This window comes from Jaculus jaculus, chromosome 1 (genome assembly GCF_020740685.1).
Source record: "Jaculus jaculus isolate mJacJac1 chromosome 1, mJacJac1.mat.Y.cur, whole genome shotgun sequence".
Lineage (NCBI taxonomy): Eukaryota > Metazoa > Chordata > Mammalia > Rodentia > Dipodidae > Jaculus > Jaculus jaculus.
The window spans coordinates 58784235-58805586 of NC_059102.1; the positions used below are offsets into that span (position 1 = coordinate 58784235).

Below are 21352 nucleotides of genomic sequence, written 5' to 3' on the forward strand. Positions count from 1 at the left end.
CCCTCACCACATGAAGCTCAGTTGATTAAAATAAGAATTTCAGTTTCTCAGTCCCACTGGCCACATTGCAAGGGCTTGATGGGAACCATGAGGCTAGTAAGTACCCCGGATGGTACAGGTGAGCATCCCATTGTTACAGAGTGCTCTCTTGGAGAAGGATGCTGGTAGATAGATATTTTGACATCCAACGTCCAGTGCTGGCCAGTAGTAGAACTTTCTATGATGGTGCAAAAGTTCTGACTAAGGCTACAGATGGCTACTGAGCCCTTGAAATATAAGTAGTATGTCGGAATGCAAAAATCTTCATTTTATTCATTAATTAAAATGGACACTTTGGTTAGTGGCTACCAAATTAGCCAGTATGGCTTTTGTAGATAAACTGCATCCTGCAGTGGAGAAAACGGAATTCTCCTGCTCTGGGTCCTCTAGGCCAGGAGCTCTGAAGGGCTAGAGAAGACCCAGAACTGTATCAGAAGGAAGCACAGCAGGCTGAAGCCTCTGGGAACAAGATGGTACTCTACCTCTTTATTTGTGGAGGCTTCCGTGGGGTCGCTGGGATGAAGGGGTGTGCTTGACGACTCAGCACCCAGGGGCGAGGAGCTGCCAGGCGATGGAGACTGGAACATAGCAAGAGGACAGAAAGTAGTGAGAACCCAAGGGACATGGCAACATATGACCTGGAGAGAGGGAACAGAGGGGAGCAAGGCACAACACTGCTGAGGGGACATGCCAATGGGGAGAAACCCCTTGGGAAAAGCTGCCAACTGCGTAGGACAGGTCTGGGCATTGAACTGCCTTTTCAGTTCTACCATCTCTTCAGGGGATTTTACAGCTCCAGGTGTTTCTTTCCCTTGGGCTAACTGTTGAACAAAAGGTGACTATAAGTCCTAAGTAAATAGGGTATTATACAAATATGTCAGTATTCTTTTTCAGTGAAAGTTACAGATACTTAGAAAACCCAATACCTTATAAGAACACCTGTCCAAGATAGTCTGAATGAAAAAGGGAAAAGTAAATTACATCATTGTAAAGAGGCCATGAAGAATCCACCTTCTGTATTTCCCCTGTCAGCTCAGAGTTCAAGTAAATTGTTTGATTTCATCCATAAGACAATGAAAATTCAGAGAAATTTTAGCATACACAAACACATGCTTTAGATAATCCCAGAATAGTTTAGAAATTCTTTGTCAAGTGGTACCTTTGGGAATCCAGCTTAGGGGGCTAGGGATGTAGCTTAGCTGGTACAGTATTGGCCTAGCAGGAACATGGCCTTGGGGCTGATCCCCAGCACCGCACAGGCCAGGTGGGGTGAGAGCACACCTGTATTATAACCGCTTGCAAAGTGAAGGCAGAAGGATAAGGAGTCCAAGGTCATCCTTGGCTACACAGTGAGATGGAGGCCAGCCTGGGCTATATGAGATGCTGTCTTCAAAAAAAGCAAAAAGCAAAAACAAGAAAACATGCCCATAAACACAAACAAAAAAGGAAAGAAAATAAAGCTTAAAATTGGTTTGGGGATGTGGCTGTGTGATTCAGGTGTCCCCCCATAAACTTAGGTATTTTGAATGCTAGTCTCCCCTGCTGATGGTAATTAAAACTTAAAGCCTCTTGGAGGCAGTATATTATTGGGGGTGGGCTTATGGGTGTCACGGCCAGTTTCCCCATGCCAGTGTTTGGCACAGTCTCCTGTTGCTATTGTCCATGTTGTATTTCCAGTGGGTGATGTCCACCCTCTGTTCATGACATCGTTTCCCCCCGCTATCGTGGAGCTTCCCCTTGAGCCTGTAAGCCAAATAGGCCCCTTTTGCCCCACAAGTTGCTCTTGGTTAAGTGTTTTCTGGTAGCAATGTGAACGTAACAGCAACAGGGCAGCGTAGTCCCATGTCGTATGGTGTCGCTTTAGTGGATGGGCATAGGAGACCCTGCTAGATGTGAAGTTAAGCCCCAGAGCAGGTGATCCGCAACATGTGCTGCGTGAACAACCAAAGAAGCCAGCGCAAGGACAGGCTGAGCGCAGGCTCTGGGAACATTGCCCTCCCTGGTGGTAGAGAACATGTCTGTGTGCTGCTGAAGTCTTGGGAGATGAAGGGCATTTTCAGGCCAGGCTCAGAGATGGCTAACACTCTAAATGGTGGCCCTCAGAGAGCACCCATATGGTACTCCACGGCTGGCGGGTGATGCCTGATAGCCAGCGTACAACACAAAGAGAAAGTGTGCACGATTTATTTCTAGAAGGAGTGGGGATGTGAGCCAGGGGAGGGAAATCCAAGGTGAAGGAAACAAAAGACCACGTGTGTCTGCTTGAATCCACATCTGACTCTCCCAGCTGGCCCCACGGTGGGAGAGGCGACACAGAGCAGTGAAGATCGTGTGTGGCAAGGCAGATGTGTTGCCCAAGCAGTGCATGGCTGCTGGGGGCAGAGGGCACAGTAATAGGCAAGGGAGCCTTAGAGCGAACATTATGCAAACTGGAAAAAAATTATTTCACAAAGTGTGAATTATAGGAAATACCAAGTGGGTCAAAAGATGATATAGTGAAATGTATTATGATAAGACATTGTGTGATCCCAGCCTATGGCCATTTGATTAACTCATTGTAGGCAGGGAGGTGAGGCCCCATGAGCGGCTTTAATGGTCACATGTGTAAATCTGACACTGCAGTCAAGCTGGCAGAGTAGGCACAGGTGACAGCAGACATAAAGCACCCCACACTCCACGGCCCTGGTACCACAGTATAGCAGCCCCACAGACCTGTCAAAAGAAACATGTAGACTTTTTTCACCGGCACCTGAGTGCTGTGGGTTATTATGACTTAGCCCTGTCTGGCCTACTCAAAACTGGTGTAGGAAAGGATGAGAACGTAGCACCTTGAAAGTTTCCATTTTTCAAATTTAAGGAGTTTTTTTGTTTGTTTGTTTGTTTTTGTTTTTCAAGATAGGGTCCCACTCTAGCCCAGTCGGACCTGGAATTCACTATGGAGTCTCAGGGTGGTCTCGAACTTGCAGTGATCCTCCTTCCTCTGGCTCCCAGTGCTGGGATTGAAGGTGTGTGCCACCACACCTGGCTAAGAGCTTTCTTTTATTTGTTTGTTTAGTTTTTTTTTTTTTTTTTTAAGCTAGAGTCTCACTCTGTCCCAGGCTGACCTGGAACTCACTATGTAGTCTCAGGATACCCTTGAACTCATGGTGATCCTCCTATCTCTGCCTCCCGAGTGCTGGGATTAAAGGTGTACGCCACCACACCCAGCAAGAGCTTTCTCTTATATTTACAGCTTGAATTTTTTTTTTTAAGTCAGTTAGTTTTTCTCCGTCATAAAGATTTTAAGGGTTTCATCACTGGGGAAGCTACTATAGTTGTATTTTCTTAAATGTTGGTTTCAGGGCCATGAACACATGCATTGGTAAAAATTCCCTATATAGTCCCATAGTTCACCTTTATTTATTTTCCATAGGAGGTAGAATTAGGGATCCTTGGGATAAAGTGGCTAACTAGACTAGCCAGACTGGTGAGTACTGTGCTTATGTGAGAGCGTTGTCTCAATAAATAAGGTGGAACGTGATCGAGGAAGACACCTGATATCCACCTCTGACACAGTCATGCCCATACATGCAAACATACATTTGCACATAACACACTTGTACGTGCAAACAAGAGCAGCAATTATATCACGCACCTTTTCAGACTACAGTGAATAAAACTCGAGTGAGAAAGAATGGGAAGCATACAAAAATGGAAACTGAGTAACAGGCTCTTCAATGACAAGTGAGTAACAGAAGAAATTACAAAGGAAAGGAAGTTTCTAGAAGCTAGTAAAAATAACAATAGAGCACATCAAGATCTGTAAGGCAGAGCAGAAGAAGTACTGAGAGGGAAGTTTATAGCAGCAAATGCAGACATTAAGCAAGAAGAAAGAGCCAGTTATGGTGACACTTGTAATCCCAGCACTTACGAGGATGTCTGAATGGATTAGGAGTTCCAGGCTAGCTTGGATTACATAGTAGAGACCTTGTCTCACAATAAACAAGCAAGCAAGCAACTTTTTCCCACACACCAAACACGTTACTAGAAACATCTCAAATGAGTAACATAGCAGTGTAAAAACAAACCAAATCTTGCAGGTCTGGGTTCAGTGAGACTCCCTTTGAAAGAAATACATGCGCAAGTGAAAAGAAGGGGACACTCAACCTTTCCCACACATGTGTGTATGGGGCACAGGTATATGCACACACATACATGCATATAACCCACATACACACACACACACGTACACAAATAGACCAATGGAAATGAATAGAGAACCAAAAGATTCATTCATGTTTACACAGCCAAATGATTGTTCACAAAGGCAATAACACTATTTAGATAGGAAAAAAGACAGTCTCTTCAGTAATTGTTCTGGCAAAATTAGACATGAATATAAAACTATATATGAAAAGTCAAACTAGATTTCTTCCTCTTACCACATGTAAATAAACTCAAAGTGGGTCAAAGACATAATTATTAAACTCAAAACAATTATGAGAGAACACAGGGAATCTTGACATTGGTATAGGCAGAGATTTTAGATAGGCCTCCACAGGCATAGCAGCAAAAAATAACAGACAAAAGGGATTGTTTCAAACTAAGAGGCTCCTACACAGCAAAGAAAATAACCCACTTATAACTACAAGTCAACCTACATGAGAGAAGATATTTGCAAAATGTTTATCCAACAAGGGATTAACATAAAGAATACATAAGGTGCCTTAGAAAGTTGAACAGGGGCTGGAGAGACGGTTTAGTAGTTAAGGCGCTTGCCTGTGAAGCATAAGGACCATGTTTGATCTCTCTCCAGACTCCACATAGCCACATAAGCCAGATTCATAAAGGTGATGCCAGAACAAGGCTGCACCTGTGCACTATGTAGTGCAAGTGTCTGGGGTTCGACTGAAGTGGCTGAGGCCCTGGTGTACCAACTCTCTCTTGCTCTTGCTCTCTCTAAAAAAAAAAAAAAAAAAAGAAGAAGAAGAAGCCTGAAGAGCAGAAAACAGACCCAGCACCCAGCTAGAAATATGGGCTGAAGAACTAAAGACACACTCCTTAAAAGAAAACACACAAGTGGCCAATAAGTACTTGGGGAAAAACTGCTCAATTTCACTGATAGAGAAATACAAATCAAAATCACAATATCATTTTTTTTTCCAACTGGAATGACAATTTTCAAAAGACAAAATGCTAATGAGGATATAGAGAGAAGTGAGAATGTAAATTAATATAGGCATTATGAAAAATGGTACAGCGTTTCCTGGAAAAAAAAAACAACAAACAACTAACAGTAGAGCTACCACAGGAGCCAGCAATTCTGCTTCTGAGGATATACCCAAAGGATGTGAAAATCATTATACCAAAAAGATAACCACATTCCCATGTTTACTGCATCACTAGTCACATAACCAAAGTAGGGAATCAAACCAGACACCCTCCAGTGGGTGAATGGCTAAAGAATGTGTGGTATACTAATACAGTGGAATAATACTTAGCCATAAATGAGTAAACTGTTGTCATTTACATTAACATGGATGAAACTGGAGGTCATTATTATGTTAAGTGAAACAGAAAATCAAAAGGCATATGTTCTTACTCATTTGTGGAAATTAATATGTCAATCTCAGAATCGAAGGAATCTGTGGTCACTTGAGACAGAGGCCAGGGAAGGAGGAGGACTAAAGGAAAGTGAGTCAGTAAGGGACACAAAGCCGGAATGGAGGAGTCACCCCTGTTCTCCTTCAGCATAGTAACATAGCTATTGGTTAAAATAATCAAAAAATATATATGTAATGCCACTTTTTTTGAGGTAGGGTCTTGCTCTAGCCCAGGCTAGCCTGGAATTCATGCTTTAGTCTCAGGGTAGCCTTGAACTCACAGTGATATTCCTATCTCTGCCTCCCAAATGCTAGAAATTAAAGTTGTGTGCTACAATGCCCAGCCAATAATATATTTTTGAATGAGTAGAAGAGTATAAAATTTCCAATACTTAGAAACAACTAATGGTTGAAAACATGGCGATACTTATTACCCTGATTTGATTATTACACATTGTGTACAAGTATTCAATTATATAACCCAGAATGATGTATATCCCAATAAAATGTGTAAGTAGTAGACAAGAATAAAATACTGATAACCTAAGAAAACTGTGTTGTCATCAAATATAAGTCATCACCCAACTGCATCCTATCATGCTTGGGAAATTAACTCAGGTGAGAAGGACCATAACTGACATTTCTAACGAGATCTTTATAAAATTAAGGATTATGACTGATTATGCCTAAAATTCTGCTCTACACTTTTCACATAAAATTAGAATAGAAAACAAGAGAGTCCTCAGGAAGCCAGTTAGAAATGAGCAGGCTTGAAAGTCACTGAGGATGGAACCCTCCTCCAATCAGCTTTGAACCCTTCCTGTGTCCCTGGTAACACACCAATTCTGAGGAAGGCCAAAAAATACCACAATTGCCCTTCCTAAAGATTTAAAATACCATGAGAAAGCAGGGAGGGTGGAGGTAATTGGGCTTTGCAGAGGCCCATGAAGCAAAGACTACTTTCTCATGGCAAAGCATGGCTATTTTAGTGATTTATTATTTTTACGATTCTTACTTAATACTTCTAATTTTCTTTTTAAATATATTTTATCTATTTATTTGAGAGAAAGAGGGAGGGGGAGGGAAGGAGGGAGGGAGGGAGAGAGAGATAAAAAGAATGGGCACACTAGGGCCTCCAGCCACTACAAATTCCAGATTCATGCGCCCCTTGCGCATCTGGCTTACATGGGTCTTGGAGAATTGAACCAGGATCCTTTGGCTTTGGAGCCAAATGCCTTAACCTCTAAGCCACCTCTCCAGCCCACTTCTAATTTTCTCTGTACATGATGCTTTTAGTCAGAAGAAAGGGACCTGACTAACATCTCTGGACCTGGGTGGAGACAGAACTTTCTAAATTGTCCAAGAGATCGTAAGATTACTATTTAGCAGAGGTTTTCTGGTATGGTCTAAACAGATACTACTGTCCCCTTCCTTAGCGTTCATCTAAATGGGCCTATCAATCACGTGGACAGGAAGAAGATACTCCTCTAAAACTAGCTGCTCCAGAAACCTTAAGAAACATGGTGTATATGAAGATAAACTAAGACATGGGGAGGGGAAGGAGGAATGACTTTCCCCTTAATGAGCTGACCAGAAGTATTTCCCCTCATGCAGGTGCTTACAGACCCTCCCTACTAAGCATGTCTGCTCTGACTCCGACTTTTTCCTCTATCTCCAAGTTTGCTTGTCCTGATCCTTCGGGCATTTTCACTCTGTGAAGGGCGCCCCCCCCCCACACACATGCAGCTACTTGCAGCCTTCCCCAGCAGGGTCAGCCAGCCTTGATTTTGATTTCAAACTCAGGAAGCATGGCTTTCTCTCTCTCCTACCCTGTTCCTTCCTCCTGGCAGTGGCCAAGATCTCAAGCTTGCCTGCCCTGCTTTTTGTTTTTCCCTTGAAGTACAATAAAATTGTCCTTGAGCTTTCTTCAGAGTCCAGTTTTAAAATTCCTTTATCTACAAGACTAAGCATCTGCAAAAGGGACTCTGTGCTCCCTGGTGACAGTGTGAATGTGCCCCTCTAAATTTATATGTTGCCAACTCAGCCCCCAATTTGGGAGGTGTGACCCTTATGATATGATTCCTTCGTGGCGACTCTGTCTGTTCCCATACACAGCTTATAGCTGTTAATGTGAGAGCCGGCTGGTTATGAGGAGGGCGTCCCGCTCTTTCTCCTCTGCGCCGGCTTGCCCTCTGCCATGACAGCACGTGGCATGCAGGCCCCTGGCAGATGCTGGCACTTTGTTCTCAGCCTCTGGAACTGTGAAGCAAATAAACTATTCTTTGTAAATCACCCAGCCTGTGGGGTTCTGCTTTAGCAACAGAAAACCAGACTGACACAGAGAGGACTGGGCAAGATGGTGGTGACGGCAGGAGAACTTTGGAACAGAATAACTGAAACATCAGCTCATTAAAAGAGACCCTTAAATACTGCTGCTGAGATGTTCCCCTTCATGATGGAAAAAACACTTTCTGATCATGCTGCAAGAGCCACATGTGAATTTGAAGGCTACTTTTTATGTAATTTAATGGTTATTCTCAAGCAAAGTCCTAGCTCCCACAAATCCATACTCTTAAGAATTTGCATACAGACAAAATGTCATTGTTTATCAAGAGACGAGTTTAGCTTACATGAATGTCCCCTCATACTGTTCTTCAATGCTAACTATTCTGAAACTGTGGCCCTGGTTTACAGTGAGTTAACCTTATATCACTTTGTGACGAGATGTCAGTGCTGGGATTCTTTTAACATTCTGTCCTGTGGTTGAAATGACATAGAGCTGCCATGGCAGACATGACAGCCAAGCATGAGAAGCAGAAGAGGCCACCTGCAGTGGACACAGACTCCTTTCCTGTCACTTGGCGCAGAATTTGGAAGTCCCTAGAACAAAGTTTGTGGGTTGGCTAAAGTAAGCATCAATCAATAAGACATTCGGTTGTGTCTTCAAAGGTACCAAGATCTGGGCCATTTTAAAGACATGATAGCTGGGCGTGGCGGTGCACACCTTGAATCCCAGCACTCGGGAGGCAGAGGTAGGAGGATCTCCGTGAGTTCGAGGCCACCCTGAGACTCCATAGTGAATTCCAGGTCAGCCTGGGCTAGATTGAGACCCTACCTCGAAAAAAAAAAAAAAAAAAAGACATGATGTGAAAAGGACTTGGATGTTTTAACATGGTGAAACAAATGAAAGCATACCTTATGTTCAAAGTGGTGATGTGGTTAAGTACTCAAGCCCTGGTGCCTAGCAGACTATAGTCAGAACTCAGTCTCTACCACGCACAGCTCTGAAGAAGGGCAGATGACCCTTCCTGAGAAATGGGAAAGGTTACTATTCCCTCCTGGGGTTGTCATGAGGCCTGGCTGGTGAGAATGCATGTGGCTGGGAGGCTACGTGTCTGGGCATGTACACAACACTCAACCAAGATGAGCAGCCTTTTTTTTTTACCATCACAACAACAATTATTTTTCATTTCTCAGAGCAAGCTTCCAAGGCCAGCACACAGCCATGGGGCTGCTTCCTTCATCTCATTTGGTTTCCTTTCTCATTAAAATTTCATTGATGGATAAAACGAAAGAGCAAACAGAAGGCTCTATAAAAATCACACCACAAAAGTCTACATTAATTCCTAAGTCCCAACACTCTTAATGGCATGTTGGTAAGAACAGCTCATTAGTGGCTGAGGCTGGAGGGTATCTACAATTGCTGTGTAAAGCTTCTGTGTGTCCACTGTCTTCCAGGCAAGAAAGGATTTCAGGACAGGCACATTGAGAGTGATGCTGTTATAGTGACGATTTACAGAAGAGACTCATGTGCACCCGACCTCCTTCACTGCAATGAAGGGTAGTAGAAAATAAATATTGAAAAATTATGAAGTTTTGCTAAATCCATTTGGAACTGGATACTTAGCAATTCCCAGGCTCATAGAACCTGGGAAAGAAGTGTTTGGTAGCTCCTTCCCCTCTACCTTCTCCTTTCACTGATCAAGCAGCTAATACACTACAGGTACTGCCTATTTCTGCTTAGTGCCTTTCTTTCTGCTTTTGCTCGAACTTCACCCACCCAGGAGCCTCCAAAGGCCCATTCTAAACATTACCTCTTTTACACAGTCTTCCTAATTTTCCTGAGAGGAATCTCCCTTCCTGTAAGAACTGTTTGCATGCATTTTATTTGTGCCATTCATGTAATGTATGACTTTCTCACTTGGATATTATAAAGTAATTTAGCATAATATTTTCATTATAATATTTTAACAAACATCATGAAGACAGTATTTATAACTGATTTACATATTTCCTTTGCAAATACCTAAGACAAAATCCCTCATGAGGCATGCTGTACATAAGTTGAATGGAAAGGTGCATTAACACCTCTCTTATGTCAGAGGAGAAGGGAGATGAAAAGCAGACACATACATGAGCAGGTTCGGAACATGCTCAGCTCTGTGATACATACTGCCATGGTTCTGGACGCCCATGCACATCTCCCAGACCTCTTCATTCCTCTTGCTCATGCTGTCTCCCTCTCCCACAGGTCATGCCTCCCCACACGATTAGGACAGGATAGTGGATACAATGGCACAAGTGTTCACCAATGTAGGCATTTCGCATTCACTGTAATGGAGGATACTGTCCCCTTCCTGTCTAGACAACATGCCAATTCTACTTCTTTTTCTACACAGGATTGCAAAAGTGTAGTTACTCGAGGCAGAGCACGGCACAAGCCCCAGTTCTTCTGTTAAATTTTGCTGTGAGACTGTAAGCTTGTGTCCAGAGTCCCCAAGGATCTTTATCAGTTATGCTTACTGGTTTATCTGCCTTCATCCCCTTTTCAAATCAAATGTACATTGATTCCCTTACTCACCTACCTTGCTTTAAATTAACCAAACTCCATTTTTAGAATTTTTTTTTTTTTTTTCGAGGTAGGGTCTCACTCTAGCCCAGACTGACCTGGAATTCACTATGGAGTCTCAGGGTGGCCTCGAACTCACAGCAACCCTCCTACCTCTGCCTCCCTAGTGGTGGGATTTAAGGCGTGTACCACCACACTTGGCTCCATTTTAGAATTATTTTTGAAAACCTCAAATGCATGATTAGTTTGTTTATAACCCCAAGATATACTTGTGCTTCTGAAGACTGAAGCTGGTTAAGAAATACATAATTATCCACTGTATAGTACAATTCAAACTATATCATCAATGCACATTTGGTTTCCTTAATGGGGAGTAGGGAGTTGGTATAGGCGTTCGTGGGGCATAATTATGTCATTAAAATGATAATAGCCTGGGTTTAATGAAGTGTTATCTATCTATCTATCTATCTATCTATATATATATATATATTCATAATGGATTCAATTAATGCCAATGGAACATTTTGAGAGAACTGTCAGTTAAACTACTCTAGTTGTTTCTGTTCTCTCTTTTACCACAGGCAACACCCTCCAGTTCCGAGCCCCACACTTGGAAACCTGTGTGGAAGCTGGACTGCCTGAGACCCCAGGGATCCTTGCCTGGCAGCAGTTTGTTAACACAAATTATGCATGTTGTCACCATCACAAGGACTTTAATTTTCAAAACCGTATTTTCATGATGAAAAACAAACCAGTTCAAGGGTGAGCTGACTTAGCACCTGATAAAACCATACATAAACAGAGGATGTCTTTCTCCCTTCTGGAATTTGTCTTATAACAAAACAAACTAAGAGAGGCAACTAAGCTCATACTTCGCTGTAATAACACACTACCTGCTAGGGATGGTAGCAGCTGCCATTTTCTAAGGACTTGCCATGTGGCATGGTACCAGGGCGCAGTATCCTTCATCTCATTTATCAGCAATGCAGTTCTTCATGCACAAGGCTCCAATCACCATTCATTTTCATCAGCACCACAGATGCAAGAGAGCAGGGGACAGGAGGTGGCAGTGTCCTTATGAACACAGCAGAATGCCACACTGAGGGGGAGGCCACTAAGAGCACACGGTTCCCAGGACCTGCGCAACTGACCTGCTCTCCAGGAGACCACGCACTCCTAACTCCATCTCCTCCATCCTGGCTGACGGCCACTCTCCCCACCCACTCCTGCTGTCTAGGGACACAGTTCCCTGTCTGAGATGGCCAGGAAAGGAGAATGAAGCAAAGCAGAGGTGGCCTTGCAGCCCAAGGGACACATACCTCTTCTTTGTGACATTCAAACTGGTACATCCAAAAGTTCTCCATCTTTTCAGGGACTGCCTGGGCAGTGGGGCCAGCTCTAGCGTTCCACTAGTGAGCTGAGGCAGTCTCCTGGGCTCAGCACCGCTTTGTGGACCGTTCAGTGGTGTAAGGTGCCCCGTCAATAATGCAGCTGGTAACAGGAGATGTAAGCACCTCTGGGGTGCCTGACCCTCCACATTAACCACTCAGCGCCCGGTGGTGGGGGCTGCTGTGAGTCACTGGTGGAGCATCATCAGCTGGCAGAAATACCTACTATTTCTGGGAAAAATAAACTCATCTTTGAGGTGCCACCAGACACTTTCACACACCCCAAACTCGGCTGCGTTTATAGAACCTGTGAAGAAGCATCCAGCTTGGGTGGAGAGAAGGGGCGGGAGCTGGGGAAATGCTCTCAGGTCTTAGTCTGAATGCTCCTTGGTGTGCGGGGAGAGCCTGGAGAACTCTAGCCAGCAGGCAGCTGGGCCCCAGTGGCTCAGGGTGCTGGAAGTGGCCTCTAAACCCTCCATGTTCACCGAGAGCCTCCGACACCTTCATGGCATAATGTAGAGGGACATGACAAGCCAGCTGCACAAGCTCTGAAATGAGCCAGCATGGTCTGGATTAAACCAACAGATAGTCCCAAACAGGCTCAAAAGACGGACTGTTTCTGCTGGCACAGAGCCGACACAAGGAAGGGCAAGACTAATCCAGGTAGAACTGAGCTGGACTGAACAGGGGCAGTGGCGTGGCTCTGAAGTCAGAAGACGGGAGGCTGCAGGCAGGCCCTCTGTGCCTTTGCACTCTTCCTACTACCCACGGCAACAGGGAGAGAACCTGGATGTCAAAGAACTCCCTCACCCTCACCAAACACCTGATCAGACCTCCTGCCTCTGGATCTGCAGGCCTCATGTTCTGTGACAGGCCCAGCAGTGGGAAGCCACAGAGGACTTGAGGCACTGCCCTAGTCAATGCCCACACTAGGTGGTAGTATCCTGTGTCCCGGACAAACTGTGCAGCCAGTGGGCGGCAGGGTTGAGGAGATGGCATCTTTGGGTTTTCCCATCTCCTCTCTGTCCGAGTGTCTGACCACTTGTTGCTGGCACTCACATTGCTCCCACTGGAGCCAGGTCAGCCCACTGCAATTCCTGTGAGCCACCGTCCGAGAGGCCTTTTTGTAAGTCAGTGCTGTGGTGTCCCTTTCTAGTTAGCTGCACTGGGCATTTCTCTGTCCTCTTTGATCTTTCTGGTAATCACTTTAAAAAGGGAGAAAATCTCTGGATGTCCAGACTAAATGTTCTCTACCATCTAATTCTCCCTAGCTCATGGTGAGTCCACTTGCCCTAAATCACTCTTCTTTTTTGGGGGTTTAAGTCTCACTCTAGCCCAGGTTGACCTGGAATTCATTATGTAGCCTTAGGGTGGCCTTGAAATTGCAGCAATCCTCATCCCTGTGCCTCTCAAGTGCTGGGATTCAAGGTGTGTACCACCATGCCTGGCTCCTAAGTCACTCTTAAAAATGGCTTTCGGCACTGCGGAGATGGCTCAGTGGTTAAAGGTACTTGCTTGCAAAGCCTGACTATCCTGGTCTGATTCCCCAGTACTCAAAGAAAGCCACGTGCACAAAGTGGCACATGCATCTGGAGTTCATTTTCAGGGGCAAGAGGCCCCGGCATGCCCATTTTCTCTCTCTCTCCACAAACAAATATATTTTTGTTTCTAAATTTTTTAAAAATTTCTTTATTTGAGAGCAACAGACACCGAGAGAAAGACAGATAGAGGGAGAGAGAGAGAATGGGCGCGCCAGGGCTTCCAGCCTCTGCAAACGAACTCCAGACGCGTGCGCCCCCTTGTGCATCTGGCTAACGTGGGACCTGGGGAACCGAGCCTCGAACCGGGGTCCTTAGGCTTCACAGGCAAGTGCTCAACTGCCAAGCCATCTCTCCAGCCCCAAATACATTTTTTTTTAAAGGATTGCTTTCATTTTGGTTCATGAGCCATCAAGACTGAGCCACTGGAGTCTTCACTGCCACTGTGGGTAGCTTGTCACCTTTTCAGAGATGAACAGCTCAACATAAACAAGTGTTAGTCACCTGACAACAAACAACAAAAATCGAACTGACAACTGCTGGGCCTTCTGCAGTGATGCAGGAAGCACCTGTGAGTAGTATCTTTTTGGCACAGCTAAATTTGAGATTCTTTCCCTGGCTCTTTTGTTTTCATTCTTCCTTTTAATGTTCATTCTGAACCTGAAACCTGCTTAATTATTCACCGCCACCGTCTCCAGGCCTCATCAATAGTGGATGATGTCTGTGATGGAAAACTCCCCCGGCAGCAAGGCGGTGCTGAGAGGGGGCTGCTGAGAACAGGACCCTCACACCATGCCACCCAAGGGAGAGCAAGGCTGGAGGCCAGACCTCCCCTGCATTGCTCCCCCATCCCCAGCACTACTCCTGAATTCCAGGCTCCCCAACCCTTCTTGCATCTTTGTTCAAAGAAATAACATTCGTATGAGACACTGGGTCAACTGGAGCCCCAGGTGAGCTTCGGCAGGGCTGAAGGCAACAAGCTTGGTGGCCGGGCCATTTTCATCTCTGTAGTCCAGGAAGACCACCCTCACACTGGCTGAATGCCAGTGTAGCGTGAGTCTTCACAGTACGTTCTCCGCACACTGGCAAGCGCTGAGGATAAACTCCCTCTGCTTGTGAATAGCCATTCTGGACATGCTGGCCCTTCAGGAAAACACACCCTTGCTAGTTGTCACAGCTCTTCTGCACCCATGCTCTCTCTGGGGTAGCCATCTGCCTGGCCTCTGCACCAGCTCTCACACACCTCTACACCACTTTGACCTCATACTGCTTCCTCGGGACCTGCAGATTGGCCTAGCCATCAACTGGAGGATAGATCGAGAACAACCTAGAGTTTGACACTGACTTTTGAGGTCAGCATCAGACGACATGGTTAATTGCTATTATCCTCTTAGGTTTTAAGGCCAGTAGCTCTTTGCTGGCACAAGATAATGACAGGTGCCAACTATAGGAGGCAGACTTCTCAGATGGCCCCCAAATGTCTACCTCCTGGTCTTTAGGCCCTTGTGTTATCCCCTCCCTGGGAAGGAAGCATGGGGCAGCTATTAGTTTAAGCAATGGGATACAGCAACAGTGATTAGATGCCACTCTGTGATCGGGTTACCGACTGTGGCTTGCACACTTTATCAAGGAAGGGACAGGGCACATGTAGCAGAGGTTCCCTGCTCAAAATCAATGTAGAGCTGAGGCTGTCAGCCAACAGCTTGGAAGAAGCCCACTCCTGCTGACAAGAGGGTGGGGGTGGGCACAGAGTTTTCCCCAGGACACCTGCTTCGGGCCTCAGCCTGCCGTGCACGCTGCGCACTGAGACAGCCAGGTGGGCTGCTTTATGCTGCTACATTCTGTAGTGATTTGTCATGTGGCAACAGATGAGTCAGGCACCAAATAAGGATCCAGTGAGAGCCTCAGGAGTAGAGGAGGCTCAGAGCTCTGGCTATGGGCTGGACAAAGGACTAGCCTCCAGCAGCACACTATGCAGACAGCTTCTGCTGGTCACTCCTGTGTTCCTGGGATCGTGAGCTAAGTTTTCTTCAGATACAATGCACACAGAAACAGAGTGCAATGTCGCGAGACCATCCGAGAATGTATCACATGTCAGCTAGGAACCAATCACTTGAGGAAATCCGGCTCTGACAGACACCAGCTCAGCCTACATCCTGTCTACCTGGCTTCAGATCCCATTTCAACCCCATCCTTTGTGGCGCAGCCTGGAACAACCCCATGAACAGGTGCAGATCAGCACCAGGAACCGTGCAGTTTGGACAGAGGAACTTAACAGAAATCCTTCAAAGCAGAAACAATCCTCAACAGCAAGACAATTCTTTTCACTCACAAGGTCAACAGGATAAGATGCTGCTATTAAGTCTTAATGAATAAGCATGTACCCTGGACCTTGGTCAATTGTCTCTTGGCAACAGGCAAGTAAAAAAAAAAAAAAAATGAAATCCATGTCAGCTGCATGCCTGGTACTACCTACACAAGACCCTCAAAATAGGAGGAAAAGATGATGATATCAAAATAAAAGAGAGACTGGTTGAGAGGAGGGCGGGGATCTGGTGGAGAGTGGATTTATGAAGGGGAAGTGAGGAAGGGGAGGGAATTATCACAGTTTATTATCTATAATTATGGAAGTTGTCAATAAAATTATTTTGAAAAGAGTTAAACAAAAGAGCATGCCTATGATTCTAGCACTTGGGAGGTAAAGACAGAGGATCAGGAGTTGAAGGACAGACTCAGCAACACAGTGGGTTCAAGGCTAGCTTGGGCCACATGAGACCCTGTATCAAAAACAAACAAAAAAAGCCAGTTAAGTATAAAATTATCATATGTAATTTAAATCTATGCTAACCAATTTTTTTTCAAGTAGGGTCTCACTCTAGCCCAGGATGACCTGGAATTCACTATGTAGTTTCAGAGTGGCCTTGAACTCATGGTAATCTTTCTACCTCTACTTCCTGAGGGCCAGGACTAAACGCATGTGCCACCATGCCAGGCTGTGGTAACCAATTTTGACTGGGTTTCAAAAATACCTATGTTGAGAACCACACCCTCAGGTCATGAAGCTGGAATCCTGGAGGCTATCTGTTTCGAAGTGAGGATCACCTCACTGGGGATGAATGTGACGTGGACAGAGGGGAGTGAGTGGGTGATGGAGACCAGTCTGCATGACACAGATAGATCTGGCAGGCTCCATGTTAAAGGTGATCATGTGTATATTCAAACCACACTTCAAAACTGCCCGAGGTCACATGAAGCCTATTCTCAGCTATTCCTTCTGCGGAACCTGAGGTGAAAATGCCCAATTGAGTTCCAAATCTCCCTTAGTCTATCTATCCCCAGTTTTCTATGTCTATATATTTTAGAGTCCCACTGGCAGGTCTGACCAACCAAAAAGGTCAGTGAGAAACACCCGCAGGAGTGGAGGACCTGTTGTTCAATGTGGGGAGTATTGAGGACACACTATTGGGACAGGGCCTTAAATTTTCTAAAGACCCCAGGCAGTGTCTTGAGCCCCTCTTGTGGCCCTGTAAACTGCAAATCCAACTGGAAAGTGATAAATTCTCTCTAGTCAAACTGTCCATTTCCTTCCTTGTTGCTTGTCCCCTTGTTTCTTTGCATGGTTTCACATACATACTGTTTGGTGAGAAAACCAATTAAAAGGCTGAGAAAGATTCCTCTTGGGAATAGAGTCCAGAACATGAAAAACTGGAGCCTGTGGATTAAAAACAAATCAATTTTTCCTGTTACCTTTACTTCTTTTTTTTAAGTTTATTTTGAGAGAGGGAGAGAGGGAAAGAAGGAGGGAGACAGAGAGAATTGGCACACCAGGGCTTTCAGCTGCTGTGAATGAACTCCAGACGTGGGTGGCCTCTTGTGTGCGTTGCGACACTGCATGCTTGCATCACTGCACACTTGTTTATGTGGGACCTGGAGATTCAAACATGAGTTCTTAGGCTTTGTAGGCAAGTGCTTTAACTGCTAAGCCATCTCCCCAGTCCTTGTTACCTTTTTAAAAATCCCATGGAACCCTAAATAAGTGGACACTTGTCCTGTGGTACACAAATCATCAGAGAAGTTTTGCTCTAGTGATTCTGACACACCAGTGGTCTGATGTCAGTACAGAAGATACCTGCCAGACAACATGGCCTGCCTGGCACTGAATGACAGGTGAGATTCTAGAGGTGAGTTAAGATAATCGGAGATAATGCGTCCATCCTAGGAGAAGAAAACATAAACGAAACATTCTCCTATCCCACTTTGTTGTTTTTCATGGTTGAAATGAATCATTTGCTCTCCAAATGAGATTTTAAAGTAAATCCTTTTCATTTTGAGGATGTAATAGTATGACTATTGCATCTTTTTAAAAATTACCCTGGTCACATCGGGTCCTCACGGTCCTTAGAAATTGGTTCATTTTTGTTGTTGCTACTGACAACTAAGTTCTACTACCTAGAGCATTCCTCCCCACTGGCAGTGATAAACCATTTGGCCATGGATCTAAAGTTATGGTATGGGCTGGGAAATGCTCACCCATGATGCTCTCACCCCTGCAAAAGAAGGTTCTCAAAACCGGTTATCTCTAAAGCATCTTTAAAGCAAAGGCCTGTGGAGAAAGCAATGCATCACACTCAACTGCAGAATTCATTCCTCTCACTGCAGTGAGTGCCCTTCCTGCTTTTCTCCCACGAATGTTCTAGGGTTTCCAAAGTCTTGTACACTTGCAAGCTCACGGCTCCAGAACAAAACAACTTATCCGTGAGTGTTCTCTTTAAGTCACGTAGCCCCCATCCTGACCTGTATTTTTTCACTTCTTTACTCTTATGCATGTCATGAAAGCCAAAGAAAAGTGTGAGAGCTTAAGGCAAACACTGCATGGAAGTGAGGAAAGAGCTCAGCACACCTACTTCATCAAAGCAGTCCTTTCCTATAAATAAATTGAACATGTAATTTACAGAAATGTTTGCCCTCTACTGTTTTCAAGAAAACGGGAAAATGTACAGTAAATCTCTACATGTGATTCTTTGGAAGTTAAGGCAAAGAAATACACGAACATTGTTATAAAAGGTAAACAAACATACCATACAGGGCAAACTTTGAAGTCTTTTTCAGTGCCCCTCCTTACTTCCAGGACCCACCCCGAATTCAGCCCGTACTTTCTTCTCACATTTTCATCCATATTCAGAAGCATGTCTGCATGGCCGCACCTCACCTTTACTTTCCAATTTTAGATGTTATTTCCTGGCCTTTACTCTACACATCCCCTCATCTCCCATTTCTGTTGTGGTTACGTGCCATGCAGTACTTACAAAGCTGGGCGCTGCACTGCTCAGCCACATGCTTCCTGTCACTGCACTGCCTTCTTGTGTACCTGTCCGTAATGAGGTCAATAATGGAAATAATTTTGGACTTGCATAGTCTTTAGTGACATGCTGCTCAACAATGTATGCCAAGCTTTCCTAAGTCACCTCTAACTCCTGCTGGTCCATACTTAGCATGGTCTCTGGTCCATTCTTTTTAGATGCCCCTGAAGCCCCGGGATTGGCTGCCACCTGGGTCTTCTGTGCAACTGTCAGGCCCATGCCTCTTTTCCCATCCCCTGAGGCAGGTATCTCCCTGTATGATTTCTGGGTTGCAGCCTGTGCTCTGGACTTGCCAGCTCTTGTTCTGATTTATGAGCTTGCTGGGGGACAGCAGCCATCTAGGTGGTTCCAGAGAAGGGCCACATGGAGGTCCATTCAGAGATCCTGTGTGTCTGAAAGCCTCTGCCCTCCACCTCCACACTGCAGTGAACCTGACTGGTAGTAGGCCCCTCAGTTTCCAGGGTTTCTTCATGGCCATTATAGTTCCTGATCACCTGTGACCTGTTTTAACTTTTTCAGTGCCTATCGAATCTCTCCCCTCAGCTATGACATTTCTGAGTCCTTTTATTGTTCTAGACAAGTATACCATACTGTTATGTACTTTGGCTCTATGAAATGTTCTTTCACAACCCTCTCTGCCATTATCAATTTTACCAATGTTCCTATTATTTTCCTTATACATACATATGTATGTACATACATATATACACACACATATATACTTTTTACATTTTGAGACAGGGCCTCATGTAGCCCAGGCTGGCCCTGACTGCCCTGTGTAGATGAGGATAACTCTGAGCCCAGATCCTTCTGCTTCCACTTCCCTAAATTCCCGATTACAGAACTTTTACAGAATTGTTGAATTTTTGCTACCTTATTTTTAAAGCTTCCTCTTTAAGGAGATTTTTTAAATAGCCCACTCCTATAATTCGATGATCTCCTTGGCTGCTCCTTCTCTGCAAGAGTCCTGGCATGCTCTAACTACTGTCCTGATGTCTGTATGGGCTCCTTTTCCACTACCTTTTTTCTTCTCTTTGCCTTTCAAAGTCGAGATATTCCTTAAATATTTGTGGATCCTTCACTGTCTTTCATATTTCAGAGTGGGTTCCCCAAAAGCCTACTCAGGATCCATGAGTGGCAAGAACTGTCCCTGTGGGGTGATAAGGAGACACCCTAAACACGAGCATCAGAATCCACGGGCACCTTTTCCTGGGCCTTCTGCCTCCTCAGGGAGGGTTGCTCTAGCCTGCTGAGGCAATGGGGAGACTGGAGGGCTCCTAAGTCTGACAACTACTGAGTCTAAGGCATCGAGCCAGGCCTAGTGGTCCACACCTGCATCCCAGCACTCGGGTGGCTGAAGCAGCACAGGGGCCGCACAGTGACCCCAGAGTGCCTCGACGCAAAACAGAGTCCCAAGGTATTCTCTCAGTCGCGTTGTTAACAGGCCCTATGGTCCCCAACATCTGTTCCTAACTCTCAGCTGCAGCTAATGTCCCCAGTGTCATGCTGCTCTTGTCTGCCCTTTCCTTATAGAAGTCATTCATCTTCTGTGGGGAGGAGTCACCTGGCTGTACAGTCTAGAGGTCTAATGTCTCTTGTGACTGCCTTTCAAACAACCTTCTTGCTTTTTCAGCCACATCCGCAGTCTCCTGCCACCTGAGGGATCTGGTACTTCACAGTTCTGAGCCTGCAGCACAAATCCTCACAAGCACCCATTAGAAAAGAGGAAACAGAAACCTCCACAGTGTATTATTCAGGACTGACCAGGCTATTCAGTAATGACAAACCACCCTCTCTCCTGGCGCAAGGTCTTACACAGATCAGCGGGGAACTGTGCTCACTGTAGTAAAGAGGAGCCCCACACTAGGCTCAGTTGCCACTGTCTTGTGACAATACCATCTTACCACCAAGATTCCAGCAAGAGTGGTCACTGCTGCTCCCGCTTGGAAACAACACACTTCACAGCTCATATGACACTGGCCACACTCCTAGAAGTTTCTAGGGGAAGAAGAGATCCTCTCTATATTTGAAACAGAACTGGGAACACTGCAGAATTCTAAAATGTCTACCACAGTTGCCAAACACTTAAACAATGTACTATTGTTCTTGATGCCTCCTGTTCCCTCTGTCTTTCTACTTTTTATTGTTTTACTATTATTTAGAAGTAGTTTTGGGAGAGAAAAGGAATAAGCCCCATTTCACGCTATATCCACAACACTCACAGTAGTCCAAATCTTCCAAGTACAACGTGTGCTTGCTAATGCCAGTCTTGGACTCTGTCACAACTGTTCTCAACCCAGAATGACTGTTGCCTGGACAGAGCTCAGTGACCTAGGAACTTGTCAGAATGGGGCATTCACTATCAAGAGTCTTCAAAAAGGATGTTCTCAAACATATACCTGGAAAATGGAAACTCCTTAGAAACAAAGCATACATAAGTTCTGTTTTCAATCTTCACCTGAGCACCGGTCAAATGAAGACATTCTTAGGGATAAGCAATCCTATATTCTCATTCTGGACAATCCACCAGCCAAAAAAAAGTCTTTATTCCACATGTAAAGTGCTGGAATTCAGAGGGAATGAATGGGAGTGTTAA

At 45.0% G+C, this 21352-nt stretch overlaps 1 protein-coding gene across 1 annotated transcript in view; it reads right to left on the reverse strand.

The window, feature by feature from the left end:
* Apba1 (amyloid beta precursor protein binding family A member 1) overlaps positions 1–21352 on the reverse strand; it is a 239414-nt gene that overhangs the window by 40853 nt on the left and 177209 nt on the right. The window contains exon 3 of the mRNA XM_004653145.2: positions 522–617. Within this exon, the coding sequence (XP_004653202.2) occupies positions 522–617 (96 nt within the window). The remainder of the gene's footprint in view (positions 1–521; positions 618–21352) is intronic.